At 44.1% G+C, this 18799-nt stretch overlaps 1 protein-coding gene across 1 annotated transcript; it reads right to left on the bottom strand.

The window, feature by feature from the left end:
• Window positions 1-311: 311 nt before the first annotated feature.
• txndc5 (thioredoxin domain containing 5) lies at window positions 312-18515 on the bottom strand. Its single transcript, XM_080019843.1, has 10 exons — window positions 18314-18515; window positions 16857-17009; window positions 15519-15624; window positions 14575-14671; window positions 13914-14029; window positions 13734-13820; window positions 10872-11024; window positions 5450-5532; window positions 3749-3878; window positions 312-2511 (listed from the first exon to the last, which is right to left on the bottom strand). Exons 1-10 carry the CDS (start codon window positions 18499-18501, stop codon window positions 2389-2391), a joined length of 1236 nt encoding a protein of 411 aa, XP_079875969.1. The 5' UTR covers window positions 18502-18515; the 3' UTR covers window positions 312-2388.
• Between the last annotated feature and the right edge of the window lie 284 nt (window positions 18516-18799).

Genomic DNA, 18799 nt, shown 5'->3' with positions numbered 1-18799 from the left:
AAATGAACATTTAACTGTGAGCTTTGTCTTAAGAGTACACTGTCTTTGAGTGACATGGATATTTGTTTTTAACGGGGAGCGTACTTTTAATAACTAATACCAATATCAAATCAACATACTTATGTGCCTAACCATTCAGAAAACTACAAAATATATACCTCTGGTAAGCTGCTGTTTACATTTGTGATCATGTTTAGACTGTTATGTAAATACTTGTACATTCTTAGCTTATTTATTGCACATTTTATAAAAAAAAAAAAAAGGAACATTTGCATACCATGTTAACAGAGACGGACAACAAACGGAAATAGTTATTTTTGGAAATTTTATTACGAAATCTCATGTTACAAATTGCCATTATTCTCTTTTTGTACAAAAATCCATGGGTAGTGTAGGACCCGTGGCTTACAAGAAAAAAAAAAAAGGAAATACTGCCTTCTGTCACTGGAGTTGTCTAAAACCATGTGCTATCCATAAAATCTTTTACTGATAAAAAAAAAAGAAAAAAAAAAAGACGTCTGCGACTATTTGTGTGTACCCCGGTGGAGCACGGAACGCCAACGCACGCTTTCACAGACCAGACGTGGGTCAGAGAGCTTTTTCTGAGAATTCTTGAAAATGTTATAAAATCAAATACTTTAAGGTGTTCCCACCCGACCCAGGTCCGTCGACTCCGGCCACCCCTCTGAGACGAACGCAGACAGTTTTCTGATCGACATTCTGGAATCAAGGGCCCGACAGCGATGCTTTTTTTTTTTGCGGACGACGGGAAGTTCAAAGCAAAAGGAGGTTTCAAGCTGGCACTTGGTCTTTTTTTAATAAGTGATGAAGTGAACCTCCCGTCCTACCTACTTTATCCAGATGTGGAGTGATGAAATGTGAGGGATTTAGTCTTTCTGTGCAACGACAGTACAGTAAAATGTCAACATCCTAAGCTTAACTTAAGGAAAAATATGTATCGCTCAATCCATCAGGCCACCATTATTATTATTATTCTAAAATTACAGCACCGGGTCCAATCATAAGGCCGGTTCCTGCCTCACGTGACCTGAGGTGATGTATTAAAATGCCGCTGGCTGTGTTTAAACTCCAGCCCCGGTGTGGAGGAGAGTGCAAGTCCTAAACAGCAAAGTCAAACTGCATGTGGTTCACACCGCCCAGTCACCACTTCACATTCAGACTTTTCTAGAATACGTCTCACCATCGTCACCCAGCCCACGCACACGCGCACACACACAGCCCAAAGCCACACACAGAGCCATACAGCCACACACACACACACACACACACACACACACACACACACACACACACACACACACACACACACACACACACACACACACACACACACACACACACACACACACACACACACACACACACTCACTCTCATTAAAAGTGCATATTTCAAGGAAAGCTATCAAGCTGCAGCTCGGCAAGCTGTACATTTGAGTTGGGGGCGGGGTGTGGCAGCTCTACAAATGGAAATGACAACATAGGACATATGGTAGAGGCAGTAGTGGAAGCATCGCTGAACGGCATCTCAGGAGTCACACACGGTAAAAAGGGATCGTTCAAATAGTTCAATAAACAACTTTTCCAAAAAGCGGAGAAGAGAAGGGAACCGAGACACCCCGACCGTCCCGGCTCGTCACCGTGAAACCGCGGCGAGCGACTCTTCCGCGCGCCGGCGTTTACCTGAGAGTTAAGTGAGCTCGGCCGTCACCGGCGGGGATGTTATTTTTTTAAAAGTACCTCGAAACTTAACGCTCAACTTCACGGGCGGGACACGGCGGCAGGTTTCGACATTCCGAGCGACAATACTGTTACATGAGCGGCTCATTGACAGATTACGTGGAGGAAGGATAAAAAGAAAATTAAAAGTTGTATAAAAGGCTTTTCAGAAAACTGGAAAGACAGAACCTGGCCCCTGGAGAGCTCCATTTTTCCTAACATTTTTTTTTTTTCTTTTCCTTTTTAATAACGTGTTCTGGAGTTGAGGTTCCAGTCGATGAAGCGGTTCCTAAAATGTACGAGAGTGGTGAAACGCCTTCTCATCCCGAAATGCACGACCGACTCAAACTGGCCTCAGGTGACATCGCAGGAGGAAGAAAGAACGGATCAGAGCAACCCGTCATGGACTGGGGGAGAGAGAGAGAGAGAGAGAGAGCGAGAGAGAGAGAGAGGGGGAGAGAGAGAGAGAGAGAGAGCGAGAGAGAGAGGGGGAGAGAGAGAGAGAGAGAGAGAGAGAGAGCGAGAGAGAGGGGGAGAGAGAGAGAGAGAGAGAGAGAGAGAGAGAGAGAGCGAGAGCGAGAGCGAGAGGAAAGAGGGCTGCGGTTGCCAGATATGCAGTGCGGGCGGGGCAGAGAAGCGGTGGCGGAGGTTCTACAGCTCGTCTCTGGCCTGCTTCATCACAAAGGCGTGCAGGCTCTCCAGGTCGCGGCCGCCGAGGTGCTCCTCGCCCTGCGTGCCCGCCCGGAAGATGAGCAGAGTGGGGTAACCGCGCACCTGCGGGAGGGGAAGGAACGATTCATTCCAAAGGGAAGAGCGGCGTGAAAATAAAAAAATTAAAGCAACCCAGCTGATTAAAAAATAATCATAAAAAAACAAACAAAAAAACCCCACTTCAAACAATAAAGGCAGAATTTGGGCGAAAAATACTTTGTCAAAGTGGAAATGAGCAGTACCAGGGAAATTACCATATGTGACCGCAGCAAAACCTGCATTGTCACGCTTTTCCTAAAATCCCCAGGAAAATTAGATTTTTCCAGATTCCTGTTCCTTTGTGTCTTTTTTTTTTTTTTTTATCTCTCAACGTATTTTCAAAACGAGGTCGATTTATAAAGAGTAGAAAAATGTTAAACCGTGGAGTTAAATATTCCCGTTACATTACATGGGGAAACGCAGTTCACTTACCGGGACGCGGAACAGCGCTGAATAACGCCGATCGATCGTTTCCTTTAAAGCGAGCGTTTTTTAGCTATAGTTTGTACCGGGTGCCCAACGAGGGAGTTCTTAAAATTGCGATGTTCAATTCTTTGGCCAGGCATTTAAAGATATATTAACATATTTTGATGCATGTCAACCGCAGATTTTAGGTACTTTTGGTGCCGTTTCACTTTTTTCTTTTCCCCACGTCATTTGAAAGTGGAGAATCAGAGCTTCAAAACAAGGTGTCACTTGTGCAAATCAAGCAAATATTTTTAAAGCTACGGCTTGTTAATGACGAGGGTGTGGCAAACTGTGTTTCTGAGATGATCACCCTCAATGTTTTCCGCAGGCTCCGCGTCTTGTTTACGGAAGTGACGCCAGCTTTTCTTCTTTGCGTGTTACGCCGCCTACACAGCTACGAATCCAGGTGTGTGAATAAAACCCGTAAGATTTAAAAGGTTGAACTCTATCAAAACCGGCTTCACATTGTGACTTCAGATCACATGGAATATGGATGAATGATCTTCACCTGGACGGTCACTTTGAAGGAAACAATCGATCGGCGTTGTTCAGCGTCTCGGTAAGCGAACTGTTTCATTGCCACATCGCAACAAGTTGATGTGTCAATGCTGATGTTTGAAATGTAAAACATCTTTAAATTTGAGGGGTTGTTGACGTCTCGGTACAGAATGATGTGGCCGCATCGCTAATTGAGAACTTCCTGTACGGCACACTTCATCTGGCCGGAGCCGCCAACGAGAGGGGAGGAGGGAAAATAAAGATCCGGGGAGCAGGTCGGCCTGCGGCTACTTACAGAGAAGCGGTTGCAGAGCGTGCGCTCCACAGTGCAGTCCACCTTGGCCACCTTGACGTCGGTGAGGCCAGGGAACTCTTTCATGGACAGATCCTCCCACATGGGCGCCAGGTTCTTACAGTGGCCGCACCTAGATGAGGAGTCCAAACTTATGAGCTGCAAAGTCTCAAAAGGATCGGGAAGCTATTTCCAGACCTGCCAACCTTGGGAAAATATTTTGAGCACCACAGCAGAGGAACAGGGAGTCTCCGTGGCGTTTGAGTTAATGCCGCTCAATGACCCCATCAGTTATTCACGCTTTGGTCGTCTCGTAACGAGGCTAAAAACATCAAAACTACTATGGCTAACTATATACAGTGTACAAATTGATCTCATTATGATATACCCCTTGAAATATATCATCTTGTAACTTACCAAACATGTTTACCAACTAGAGATGCACGGATTGCAATTTTCTTGGCCGATTCAGATCTTCCAATTCTTTAAAGTCTGACCTGCAGATTCTGATTTTCAATCTGCTGTACATCGATGACACATACATCCCGAGATCTGATCACGCTCACGTGATAGGACAGCTGCACATACGGACTACCGGCGCTCTATTCAGTCACCACAATAGTGAGATTTCTGATTTTGACACTGTGTATTATTGTTCATTATTCACAATGGAACTGTCACTGGGATCCAATAAAAATGTATATGAGACCATCACCAAGTTTCAGTATAATGCAACCTGTAACTCTCACTGAGTTTTAGTAGGAGACAACATATACCTAACATGGAAATGTCCAGTTCAAACTTCAAATCAAAGTTTCTTTCATTTTGTATACTTTGTTTGGTATTGATAGATATCATTTTATAAATTTCATATATTTATTTATTGCGTAATTTCAGCTGGCATTTCGTACCTGCCTATTTTGACTAAGAATTGAGTGGTTGGCACACAAAATGCATACAGGTTGGCAGGTCTGTATTCTGGACCTTTCACGGCCCTTGGCAGCGTGGTTTGTTCAAGGTGAAGTTAGTAGTCCACCATCTTCATATCTATTCGAGATACCTCAGTAGGAACAGCTTAAGGGAGGAGACACGGAAAACAAACTTTCATGGGATGGAATTCAATGCTAAGCCAGTAGGGCTCTCAAGGTCAAAGATTTAGGGGAATTTCACAGATGCTCATGTTCTAAACGTACAATCCCTGCTTGCGCTGAATTACGCAATTGCTCTGCCAAAAAGGGCAAGGTCAACGAAGAACACATTGGAAGTTCACGTAGTAAGTTTGTTTTCCAGGATAACCACCAATCTGACAAGAGTCATTAATAAGTGTCACGGGCGCTGGAGTCGATAGAATAATTGGGTGAATGAGACAGGAGTATTCACATGCAATCAAAAATGTAGTTGTTTAAAAGTGTTTGTCTATGTGTCTAACTTAGACAGTTTGTCTAAGTGTTTGTCACCACATATATGGCATCCATGAGGTGGAGAGTATTGACTTAACATTAAGCTGAGTGTAAAGAGGATTAGAATTAGGACTTGCAACCCCATCATGTAAAAGCAGGTGACTTCACATCTTAGTTACAAGTGCACCGCTAAACAAGAAACAACGATTTTTAGGCCTTTAAACCTGCCGGTGACACTCTATTATCAGCCTACAGAAGGCAAGTGTAAGTTGGTAAAAAAGATGTAAAAGGTGTATATCCTCACCATGGAGCATAGAATTTGATGAAGGTCAGGCCCTTGGCAACCGTCTCATCAAAGTTGCTTTCAGTCAGGACCAACACACTGGACTGTAGGGAAGAGAACACCATCAATACCAATGTCACAAGAATAGCAGAGCTGCCAAATAGAACACTGATCGAAAGGAAAAAGCCAGTAGAATGACGTGTTTGGCAGCATTTTGAGGCAGGTAATCACTAATATTCAAAAGCCATTGAGGGCTTCAATGGAAAGGAAACATCAAACTGAGCGAAGTACCTGGAAGATACCCCGGCTCATTTAGGAGTTCAAGCAGCTGAGAGGAATATGAGTTCTAGATATACCAAATTATACCTCAAAGCATGCGTCCTTACCATTGCGTCTCAACAGAACAAAACGTTAACCTTTTAAGTATTAAGTATTTTTGGACAAAATTGTCTGTTACTCCGTCAGTACATTTTCACTAATGTTTGTACTCTGAGATGTGAGCATATTGAGTTTATGAATGCCAACACGAGTTAACTTGAATAATGGTTGATTAACTGTACATTATACCACCTTTTAAAGCCACTTTAGCTGTTCAGTGGTTTGCCACATCGTTTTGTTTTTTTTAATAACATTATGCTTCATGTGTTTATGTAAATTTATTTTTTAGATCAGAATCATAAATAGCATCAACTACCAAATTTACAATACCTTGACATCCCTAGTGAGCTCGAGTAATGCTGTAATTTGCTGTCCTTCATCCCAACACAAACTCGTTACAAGGCATTTATGGATTCTTTAGTCGGTGTTGGTATAAATAGTGCATTTACCAACAGGGTATGAGGAAGAAAATAAAAGGCAGCCATAAAACTATCGTGGAGCTGCGATATAGGCTGTGACAGGGATCTGCCTGAAGCTGAACTGCAAAGCAGATGTGCACTCTTAACGAAATAACTTAATACATCTTAAGACTGGGATCACAGAAAATAAGTAAACGGTTATCTCAATAAAAATAAGTCACCCAAAAAAAAATTTATATTTAAATGTTTTAGCCTTTTGGTTTTTCTTCCCTGCTAGATGAAAAGTCATAAAGATAACGTCTACGTTCCGCATTATACTGCAAACAGGCTTTTCCCACTGTCACACCTCATCGCTGTTGTACTTCAAGCATTTGAGGGATGATGTCATCCTCCCAAATTAAAGTGCCCATCTGAGATTCTGGCGTCTAGGGGCAGGAAATGGCGAGCTTAACCATAATTGCAGGTTGCACCCACTCCACTATGCCAATAGCGGGGTGGGTGCCAAGCACAGAGATCTACGACTCTGCCCAGGTGAAGATGGCGGTGTGGTCGCAATGGTGTAATGAACCAACATGGAATAACAGTTGACTTCAAAGTACCAAATCAAATTCTACTTTCATCCACAATAAAATACATTCTGTTACGTCCCTATTTGCCATCAAATTTTCCTCAAAATGGAAATTATGGGCGCGGTTCATAATTGAACAAAGCATTAAGTAACTTCATGCCTGGTGGTGCCCATAGTCATCATGTATGTGGTGACTAGAGCCTGACGATGCCGGTTTTTTGGGTCCAATGCCGATTTTGGAGAGTCCTAGCCCACTGATTACCAATGTTTTGACCAATATTTTGTCAAAAAGTGCAAAGTTTTCCAATCAATTTGAAAGAATTAGCAGAATCAGAATCGTCTTTATTGCTAAGTTATTTTACACGTACAAGGAATTTGTCTTAGGTGTTCGGTGCATCCAGGAAACAAATTGTAAAATAGAACAATAGGAAAACAATACGTAAAATATAGAGTTTGTAAAATAAGACCGTTTTTTTTTCCAGCGGGGATCCCAGGCCAGTTATGAGGCTAGTTGCAGACGGGAAGAAACTGTTCTTGTGGCGAAAAGTTTTGGCCTTGGTGCTGAAGAGATGGCAGATTGCAGCCAATCACCTTCTCAGCGGAGTGAATGACATGCTGCAGTCTGCCCTTGTCGGTTGCAGCAGCGTAACAGATGGTGATGGAGGGGATGAGAATCGACTCAACGATGGAGGTATAGAAGTGCACCGTCACCGCCTCTGGCAGGTTGAACTTCCTCAGCTGCAGCAAGAAGTGCATCCTCTGCTGGGCTTTCTTGATGGAGCTGATGTTCAGCTCCCACTTGAGGGCCTGGAAGATGATGGTTCCCAGGAAGCGGCAGGCCTCCACAGAGTCGACTGGGGAGTCACACAGGGTGATGGGGGTGAGTTGGGCTGCGTTCTTCCTGAAGTCCACAACCTGAAGGCATCCTCCTTGCCAATGTCCAGTCTCTGGAGAACAAGATGGATGACCTTCGAGCGAGGATTACATTCCAACGGGATACGAGAAATTGTTGTGTCCTCTGCCTGACGGATACATGGCTGAACCCGCTGGTGCCGGACTACGCCATATGTCCAGCAGAGGCCTTTTCTGTGATTTGCACCGACAGGTCGGAGGAGTCGGGGAAATCCATGGGTGGAGCCGTCTGCCTCATGATAAACAACAGCTGGTTTAACCCCAACAACATCGAGACTCTCTCCTGCTCCTGCTCGCCAAACCTGGAACAGCTGGCCGGTTCATGTTGTCCATTGTACCTCGCCCCGGGAATTCAGCACGGACAACCCGGCCCGGCTGTGGTGGTGGCTGGGAACTTTAACAGGGCGGACCTTGAAAAACTTCTCCCTAATTTTCACCAACACATCACGTGTGCCACCAGGGGAGAAAGAACATTGGACCAGTGCTACACACCGTACAAGAACGGATACAAGACCATCATGTGTGTGTGTGTGTGTGTGTGTGTGTCAAATAAACATCTTGAATCTTCACTGCTGAGCTCCAGGTTGTTCTGGCTGCACCAGGTCACCAGATGGTCAAGCTCCCATCTGTAGGCAGACTCATCCTCACCACAGATGAGCCCAATGAAAATGTCTGCAAACACCGGAGACAGCTGGTCAGCACAGTGCTTCAGGGTGGATGGAGAGTCTGGTCTGGCTGCTTTGCAGGGGTTCTGGTGGGGCAGGAGGGGGGCCTCTGAGGTGAGTAGCTGTGAAGGGGTCCAGTCTCCTGCTGTGGTGGGGGAGGTGGAGCTGGTAGGCTGGGGCTGGTGGAAGGTGTCACGGGGATGGTGTCAGGACTGTCCCATTGCCCTTCAAAGTGACAGTAGAAGTTGTTCAGGTCGTTGGCCAGGCGTGAGTTGCTCATGGAGTTTTTGGTTTGAAGTTGGTGATTTGTCTGAACCCTTTCCAGACAGAGGCATTGGCTCAGAACTGGTGTTGGGAGTCTCTTTGAGTACAGTCGTTTAGCATCTGGCACCTTCTTGCAAACCTGTCCTTAGCCACTTTAAACAAGTTTCTGCCTCCACTCGTGTTAAGGAGTGGGGACAGAGACGACCTTAGCCTTCTCTGACCTTGCTGTCTGAGTTTAGCTGTGAACCAGGGCTTGCTCCTCGTTGTAACTCACCCTGGCGCATGATGGTACACAGCTCTCCTCACAGAAGCCGATGTGTGATGTCAGAGCCTCTATGTACTCATCCAGACTGTTGGTTGCTGTCCTGAAAACGCCCTAGTCGGTGCAGTCCAAGCACGCCTGACCAGCTTCACTGGTCCACTTCTTTTATGTCCTCACCACAGGTTAATACAGCTTTAATTTCTGCCTGTATGCAGAAATAAGGTGGACCATGACATGGTCAGAGTGTCCCAGTGCAGCTCGGGGGACAGCGTGGTAGGCACTGCTTACTGTGGTCTAACAGTGGTCCAAAGAATTCTCCTCTCTGGTGGGGCATTTAATAAACTCTCTATATGTGGGGAGTTTATGGGTGAGGTTTCTTTCGTTAAAGTAGCCAAGGACAATAACTAAGGAGTCCGGGTTTGTCCGTTCCACACACCTTATCTGGTCGGCGAGCATGTGCTGTGCGTCCTGCACGTTGGCTTGCGGTGGTATGTAAATACCTACCAGTATGAATGTAACATACTCACAGGGAGAATAGAAGGGTTTGCATTTAATGAAAAAAGACTCCAGATCAGGAGAACAGCGCTGTAGGATCACTGTCACGTCATTACACCAGCTACTGTTATTGTAAAAACACAAACCAACACTTTCGTTTTGCCGCCGGAAAGTTCTGTGTCCCAATCCCCTCTGAAGAGTTGGAAGCCTGCCAGCTGCAGCGCAGAGTCCGGTATCGTTCCACTCAGCCACGTCTCCGTGAAGCACAAGAACATGATGAAAGGCTCTATTCTTCCCCACCAGTAGCTGAAGTTTGTTGGTTTCCCAGTGAACAGACGTTAGAGAGAAATATTCCAGGTAACAGTGTGCGATGTCCGAGTAGGCTGAGGCACAAGTGTGTCCCCCTCTCCTCCGGCGTTTCACTGCGTGCACTAAGGTGAGCGCACCTTTGAACAGAATGTTGAGTAATTCCATGAGTATGGCGATTAAAGTGGGAAATAAATCCACAGGGGTTGAAGCCCTGATGTTCATGAGCTCTTCTCTGGTGGACGAGCTCCCGTAATTGTCACAAAACAATAAATGAACAAACAAAATAAGACAAAACAACGCACACGACACACTGAGGCAACCATACGCGGCGCCATGTTGGATTGGGTGATTTTTATTAAAGTTTCTATATTTGAGAACATTTAACTTATAAGCAAACAAAACAACTAAACAGACTTTCTGATGGATTAAAAAAAAATTACGGGATATTCAATTAATAATTTTTTTCAGTGAACACATCATCACTTCCGAAACAAATTAGTTTTCAGAGTTTCCCATGAACAGAGCATCGCTTCCTGCTTGGAAAGCTGTGTCCCTGTCTGAAACAAACATGGATGGATTTATAATGCCCAGTTGTACGTTTGCACTTATTTTAGTGAGTAACTTAAAAGTAGTGTCAAACAGACAAGTACAGGATAAATAATCAATATTTTATTGTTCACTATACTTAGTTCAAAATTGGCACCAATCCCGCCCTGGTGTGGCTAAAAAAGTCAAATAATGGACGATATATCGGCCATTATTTGACTTCAAATTAATTTAATCAGAAATTAATCAGAAAGAGCACTATTGTAGTGTCTTAGTGACCAGAGACCACTCAAAGCAAAGTTTTGATGTGAAGGATTTTCAAATAGATAACCGACTGGCTCAAAAGACTGGTTGTCAATAGGCTGCAGTCATTCAGTTTTCGGTTTTATTTCACGGCGAGCGGGCCTGCCAGCTGGGACAAACACACGTTCCTTTCTGCCAAGTCCAGTTTTAATAAGGGCTTGAAATGTTCTGATTTTGATTCCTTTTCAATTTTTATGAAGCTGTGTGGCCTCATTAGTCCGCTGCAGGGTTATGTAGTACCAAAACTTATGTCATGAATACTGCCAATTCAAATCTATCAAGGTTGAAACAAGACATTCACTTTTCACACACGCACACCCACCTCCACCTCCGCCTCCTCTTGGGCTGGCTGCTGGGTGGGGATCTCATTGGCCGCTGCTTCCTCGGCTTTGGGCTCCTCTGAGAGGGCCTTCAGCTGGTTGTCCACAAACTCCTTGAAGGAGTCCAGGTCCCTCTTTCCTCTGTACTGCTCTGTCTAAGAAACAGCAAAGAAAGAAATAATAATACATAAATAATTGTAGCAGCTCCGCCTGCCCCACGCCACCCAAGTGGCGTTTTCAGGGCCCTCGGGCACAGAGACACAGACGACGATGGGTTGTAGACACCAGTTGAGAGGAGGCTAGGTGAAATTAGCCAGGAGCAGATGGAACATGTCATGACAGGGCTCCTATCCTGAGTGTGTTTGTGGACGGGGTTTTCAACCTGCTGCTCCTTAGCCCAGCCAATGAGCGTCCGGGGTGGCAGCTCAAACCATCCCATCCACACACCACAATAATATACAATTTAAAAAAATACAAATGAATTTATGTTACGATATCCGCTTCTAATATTATAGGTCTGAATGAATTAGCAAAGAGATCAAAACCCACAAGTCTTCACTATGTGGAGGACAAGTTTTGCAGAGGCTTGAATCCAAATTTAGTTCTTGAATTTCAATAAAGGAGGCAACCAGGATGTATAATTGCCGATCCAATTTGAATTCAATGACCAATGGACAGGGGAAGATTTATAAATGCAATCCCTAACAAATATTTAGGCAAGTATCTGTAGAATAACTCATAAGGTGGAAGAAGGCTTAGCTTGACCCCAGTCTTCCAAATGGTTTGGACCCACAGTGGTTGTTTGCTAAATACTTTTTATTGTTAGAGACGCATAACTGGAGTCTCTATTCCCAAAAGTCAGTGCCAGCGCTAATGACTGCAGAGCTAAACAAAAGAAATGACCCTATTGTTACTCTTTTCCTACTTGGAAAGTCAGTCCACCCCCTCTATGAGCCTCTCATGAGGTCCCAATATGCTGCCATGTGTAGCAGAGTATGGCGACCCTTTGACCGACTGGAAAGAAAACCAAAGCACGGGACTCGCTGTACTCCCTTCCTCTGTGCCGCTTGATCGGTTGTTCAGTGTAGCAGAAAAGCAGTGAATTAAATTCCTCATATTCAATCAAAATTGCCGTTCATAGTGTGAATGGGGCCCAATTCTGAATTTGCACAAGCCTGTCCCATAGGTCTTTTATTTGAAATTAGCATTAACAATATCTTAAAAATCAATATGAATATTTCAGATGAATCCAATGAAAAATTAAGCGATGTAACATAATCGCATTGAGTTTGTTTCATTAGAATCAATGGTCTTAATATTAATGAAACTGAAAATCTCAGTCACATGAACTAAAGAGTGAGTACTCCGCCGCCAAACATACACCGATCAGCCGCAACATTAAAGCAGCACTGTGTCACATTTGGTATTTGGCGCCCCTACAGTTTCTGCCTGCAATTGCTTTTTTACGCGTCCGTAAAAGTGCAATTGCAAATTTGAACCTCATCGGTCACGCTTCAATAACAGTCCATGTTGCAAACGCAGATGTAACGTACACCTAGGCTACAGTGTCCCTTGCACAGACCTCGCCGCTTCAGCAGGCTCTCAGTCCACGGCTCCCCCAGAGCCTCTCTCCCAACGGCTCCCACGAAGTTCAGCCCCCTGCTACCGGTGAGGGTACCAGATGTGCTCAGGCCTGGCAGATCGGCTTAGCACGTGCGAGTCAGTGGGTGAAACAAACCCCGTTGTGCAATGAAAGTGAGGGCTGTTACGTGCTGGCTTTAGGTGCGGGTGCCGGGCACACCACTGGCCTGCCTCATCTGCACCGTCAGAGAGGTGGAGAGGCTACGTTTTGTATAAGAATTATTGCCAGACATTTTGACCGGCAGGGTTATAATTTATAAATATTTTTAATTGATATTACCAGCCAAATTACCGTAGTCAAACATCAAGGAGGTGACATAGTGCTGTAAAGCCCAACACTTTTCCCGTGGTTCCGTAACCGAACACAGAAGTTACATAGTGCAAGAACAGGGGTTCGGGGGGGTGGGTGAGAATGAAAGAACCACCATTCTCCATATTACAATTCAGTGTATCATTAAAATGATTTTGAAGCTGTTATTTTAAGGTAAAAAAAAAGTGACAGTGTTGCTTTAAAACCACCACTAATATTGTGTAGCTCCCACTCGTGCCGCCAAAACAGCTGTATGTATATGCAAGAAAATTGAACTTTTTTTCATTGTATGTTTTATATCAGCCACAGTAAATGGACGTGGGAATTTAACATGTCCCTCAAGAGTAGAACCTGGTGAAGATGGAGCGCAGTCCATTTGTGAAAATGGTCCTCCTCACTAGGGATGTAACAGCCTACCATTTAAAAAGGCATACCGCGGTATCAAGCCTTTCCCTGTAATACCGTGCCCACGGTATAAATTTATGTTGCAAAATTGAAGAACTTTATTTCACCCTCACTTCATGTTGACACTGCACAGTAGCAGACGGCCAAATATTGTAAGAATCCATCCAATGAGTAATTTCCCCATTTTGTCTGCATCTTAGTACTCTAAGCAAGCGGCTTGTTCGCAAATCAGCGGCAGAACTGCTTTACGCCAATATTTTTCGACCCAGTGCTTATGTTATTTGCGCGCGCATGGGAGCAAGTTTAAACAAAGATGGCAGAGCCTCGACAAGCGCCTTCCTGTTCTGCGCCTCGTCAGAGGCATGGCCATGTTTTTCTTTTTTAATATAAACTATTTATTAATCGAATATATAGAAAACAGGGAGGGGCGGGGTTAATACCGTATACCACAGTATTTTGGTAGATACTGTACTGTGAAATTTTATACTGTTAAATCCCTATTCCTCACCTTCTGTCCGTTGTGGAAGAACAGCAGCGTGGGATATCCTCGCACAGCATTTTCGGAGCACACCTCATAGTGCTGGGTGCAGTCCACCTGGATGAATAGAGACAACACTCCGGTTAAGCCTGGGAGGACCAACGGGATCACTAAGTGAGCCTTCTCCAAATAGTTTTTTTTATTTTTAACCTTGCCAATCTTGACATCATCAGTGTGCTCAAAGCTCGTAGCCAGCTGCTCCCAGGTTGGAGCCATGGCTTTGCAGTGACCACACCATGGGGCGAAGAACTTCACAAAGTGGGCTCCTTTAGAAGTACATGAGAAAGGCAGATGGACGGACAAACAGGCAGAAGGAAATGGTTTGTGTGAGACTTCAGGAAAAAGACTGAAATCGAAAGGAATTAATTGACCCACCACATCCTCAATACAAATGGCCTTGAAAAAAACAATTGTACCAATAGCTTAATAAATAAGATTATATATATATATATATATATAAATTATTTAGCTATTTATTATTATTATCATCATCATCATCATCATCTCACACACACACCTCTTGCATGGAAACGTGACTTGTTATAAAACTTTTATTGCCACACTGTTGCCAAGCAACCAAAACTCTCAACTTCGAGGCGGCCTTAGTGGCATTAAAGCTAAAGCCAAGACAGCGAGCTCGATGTGAATGACCTGCATTGTAACTCAGGTACAAGCACTGAAAGAACAGGTGGAAGAGCCACCTATTTGCATCTACTCCAGAGCTGCATTTTATTGAGGGGTTAGTAACGGCCTTATCTTCCAGAATTTTTGCATGTAATGGGAGTTGCGGCCAAACAGCTTTTTTTTTTACCTTTGGCAATGTGTGCCTTGAAGTTGCTGACAGTGAGCTCATACATGCCCTGTTTGGGCTCCGGTGCTACAGGGGGCTCCAGCTCGCTCTCTGCTTCCTAAGGGAAGCAACAACAACAACAACAGGTGTCAGTCAAAGTCTGTGTTGCAAAGAGGAACTTATACATGCAGAGGGTCTACGGTAGAGAGGCACAGATGGCCATAATGGTTTCGAGGTATGGTATCGGGTCCGATACTGTGCCTATTTAAATGCTCCCGATATCTAAACCAAAGCCAAGAAACATAGCATTGAGTTCTTGTTTTATTTCTGGATCCGGGGTTCATTCTGGCATTACAAAATAAAATTCAAGGACTTTCCAGTACTTTTTTGAGCACTATTTTGACTTCACTATTTGAGCATTAATTTTCAAGGACATGCAAAAAAAGCAATTCATTTTCAATGTGAACTTTATTAATTACAATAAAATATCATCTTAATCTCATTGCTTACTATTTATATTAGCGTATATATTATATCTAGATATCTATTGTTAATCTCATTTTCATCTACTTTTATAAGTGTCTATTTCCAACCATGCTGGATTCATTAATTAAATCTCCCTGGCATAATCGATGTCGTAAAAACAATTCTGGAAATGTTCTTTTACGTTACGATTTGAATAACAAAACCAGGGGGAATATTACAGGTTTTCAATGTTAGGTTTTTTTTCCCAGGACTTTCCAAGCACTTCTGCACAAAACAGGCTTTTTTCCAAGGTATTCCAGTACTTAAATTTCTGAGGACTAAATTCAAGCACTTCAAACACCTCAAGGACCTGGTAAGAACCCTGCAGTTACGTGACGCGTTACATCAGATCTTGTTTAAACACTGATATAAATACACATACATATATCAGTTAGGAGTGAAGCCATTTACAGCGCTGCTTATTGAGCAAATTCTCTTACTTCGGGCTCATCTTGAAGTGTCTTGAGCATCCAGGTTTCTAGGGACTGTACGTCCCTGGGCCCCTGGTACTTGATGGCTTCCTGCTCTGGCCTAAACAGCTTCAGCCTGGACACATGTATACATGGAATTACAGCCTTGCAGTCAAAAATAAATAAATAAGAGAGATTGGGCGCACAAGTGCAATATGTGGAATGTCCTCTGAATAGCCTCTCCAGCATGTTACAGTTGGTTACAGTTGGGTACTGATGGGATAAATAAACATTAAAAGCACTTTGGAGTGACACCCTAATGTTTACAGCTCATCTAAGAGTTTTATATTTATTTATTATGAGGGCTGCGTTTGCACATTTTCAACCTGTTACAATTACGGTTCATGACTGTTCAGCTGTTCTGCTGGTTGAAGATTCAACTAAAAGCAAGTCATTGTGTCACTGTTACAAGGTCAATCAGTGACAAGGAACAGAACATTAACAGCTTCTGTTTCTGGCTCTTGTTTTCGGCCTGACGAGATCCAGTAAAACTATAGAGATATAGCATATTTTGTTGGGAAGAGATTTGGCAGGACAACCCATTAAGGTTGGGCGATACGTCAATATTCCTACCTTCTACCTTCAACCGAACAACCGGTGATAGTCAAACTACTCGCTATGGGGGGGCACACCCTGATGTGCCTCTCCATGCGCCCCTGTCTCCCTCTGCAATCCTACATAGGTTATAATTTTGGTTTTAAACAGGACGCAACCGGCAATCCGAATAGTGTAAAATAAGTAATTTGCCATCTTTGCAAATTGAGCACTGTGTCTCACGCGCGGCGATTCAGTTAAAACTATCACTTCATTAGGCGTTCTTTTCTATTTCTTTGGGGGCCGCTTTCTAAAATCTCACAAAGGTCAAAGGGGAGAAGGAAAATCAAATAATTCAAATTGTGTAGTTATTTTAGAGAATGGAGCCCCTTTCACAGCCACCCACCCTCTGGTAACAGGTGTGTCTGAGTACGCTCTGCACCACCGAGTTGTTCCTCCAATATCTGAACCGGAGCAAAATAAGAAAAGGGAGAAAGCCCATTTACAAATGACCTGGAAACGTGGTTTACAGTGATTTTCTTGTTTTTGAGGATTCCTCCAGATGGGGAGAAAAGCACTGGGCGCGGGTAAGACGGCAATGCAGGATACCAGTTCCTATTCGCGCACACTTTAAATTGTGATTTACAGATTGTTAAATTAGCAAAATAAAAAGGACACAATTTCCCGAAACGCTGATGGACTCAGCCAATCCCCAGTTTCTGATTGGTCATCCGATCGCCCAACCCAACAGCCCATGTTCAGCACTTTACTTACGTGGGGTAACCTCTGACTCCGTGGTCTTTGGAGCAGAACTTGGTGTCCTGGACGCAGTCTACCTTCACCACATAAATTGGGGGGTCATCCATGCTGTTGTATTTGTCTGCGAGCTCGTTCCATGCGGGCTGAAGCCTCTGGCAGTGACTGCACCTGGAGGACACAGACCATCGATGAGTCTCACGCTGGAGAGACCATTCATTTCTCAACAGAAACCCTTGGTTTTGGCATTCATCACTGTCCTTCTGGCAAACAGTACAAACATCTAATAAATGACACAGGCTTAATTGTGAATTTATAATTTAACCTCCTGAAGCAGGGTGCGTGCTCATGTGGTTGCAGCAACGGCCACTCATATCTTTCATTTCTCTATTTTTACTGGTATTATTGGAAAAACTGCTAATGTAAGACCTCCTCATAAAATAGTTGATCCTGGTGAATTTTCAACGCCTTCCCTGCCTGCATACTCTACACTCGCTGATACAAAATACTGATATATTCAGCTATTTTCAGTGTAACCTGGAACTCTCACTGTTCCATGTGTGTGTTCTCTTGCGTCAAGCTGGATCACTTTACATTGGTATTGGTTTGAGGCATCTAGCATTCAGACAAGGTTATGAGCAGAGTATCGGACCGCATATACCTGCATCAGCGCATCCCGAGTTGTGTGGTTTATGAGTTTGCTTGCAAACCCTCATCCATTAAAAAGGACCATGTTTACTCGCCCTTGTAGTGTGGTGGGGCAATATATTTGCCGTGCCTAGCTTTGATCCTCAATCTGAAACCAAGTTAAATCATAAGGTCTACACAGGTTCTTTCAGCATTGACCTAGAAAACGTGGGGTCCAGGGGTCCTTCAAGAGGTCCCCAGCAAACCAATCAATAGTTGAACTTCACTATTAATTCATTAGCGCGATTAGCTTTGGGGTACAACTATAAACGTAGGTTACCGAGTTACAGTTTGTTAATACCAAACGGAAACTGTGGAAATAGTTAAATTCCTGGAGTGATGGACTTTTGCCGGTGTAATAGGATACTTAGGGCCAGTTTGGAAAGTCAGGCAGTGCAGTCATCTGGTATTTAATCACTGCTTGCCACGTAAGCGTTCATCCAAGCACTCATGTGAAGCTACTCTGCACTATAGATAAGCACTGAGAAGACCATTATACTCTGCAATACCTTAACCGGCGTACAGGCACATGTTTGAAATCACTTGCATTTCCATGCCAAGTAAAAACCGACATCGTCAACATTGTTCCACCACATAACTACTGTGCTAGCTAGCAGGCTAAGCTAAGCTAATCACAGCAGCCGGTCAAGGGGAGTGGTACTTGCTTGCTAGCTAGTTCGTCTTCTAATAAGTAGTCACTGCGTTCACGCCGCACTCCAAAGTGTATGAAAGTTTTTGGGGTTTTTTTTGTTTTACTTCGACACGACACGAACGTCGTCCGAACTTACCACGGAGCATAGAACATGACGAAGTGGGGCGCGGTGGGCACGGCGTCTTTGAACATGTCCACCGTGTAAGAGTGCTTGGCGTGCTCGTCCTCTTCTTCTGCTTCGGGCTCGCAAAATATACTACCGATAAGTAAAGAACAATAAATAAAACACAACATTGTGGGTGTACAAGTTTGCGCCGAGGCCATGATGGACGCTCTACGCCGGGTGTGTGTGTGTGTGTGTGTGTGTGTGAGCGGAGCCGGTCTCCGCTGCTGGTGCGCAAATGCTGCCTTCCAGTCCTCTGGGAGAGATGGGAACTAGTAGTTTCTCCGCAGTTTACGAGCCTCAGCCAGGTACCCTACTCATCGCCGAGGGAGAATTGCGGGGTTTACGGCAGCACACACCAAAGTCCATCGGCAATAATAATAAAGTAATATAATGGAAGAAAAGATGATGAAAGAAGATGAACCTAACAATGAATACTGTAAACTACCGTATCAGTAG

Source organism: Zeus faber, assembly GCF_960531495.2.
Source record: "Zeus faber genome assembly, chromosome: 19".
NCBI lineage: Eukaryota > Metazoa > Chordata > Actinopteri > Zeiformes > Zeidae > Zeus > Zeus faber.
The sequence above is the reverse complement of the archived record's forward strand: the minus strand, read 5'-3'. Positions and strand labels throughout refer to the sequence as shown.

Coding starts and splice junctions, on each gene's coding strand:
- txndc5 (XM_080019843.1), bottom strand. CDS start 18,501: ATGGCCTCGGCGCAAACTTGTACACCCACAATGTTGTGTTTTATTTAT. Junction 14,672..15,518: donor CACTTCAAGATGAGCCCGAA/GTAAGAGAATTT, acceptor TGCTTCCCTTAG/GAAGCAGAGAGCGAGCTGGA. Junction 2,512..3,748: donor CGCTCTGCAACCGCTTCTCT/GTAAGTAGCCGC, acceptor CCCCTCCCGCAG/GTGCGCGGTTACCCCACTCT.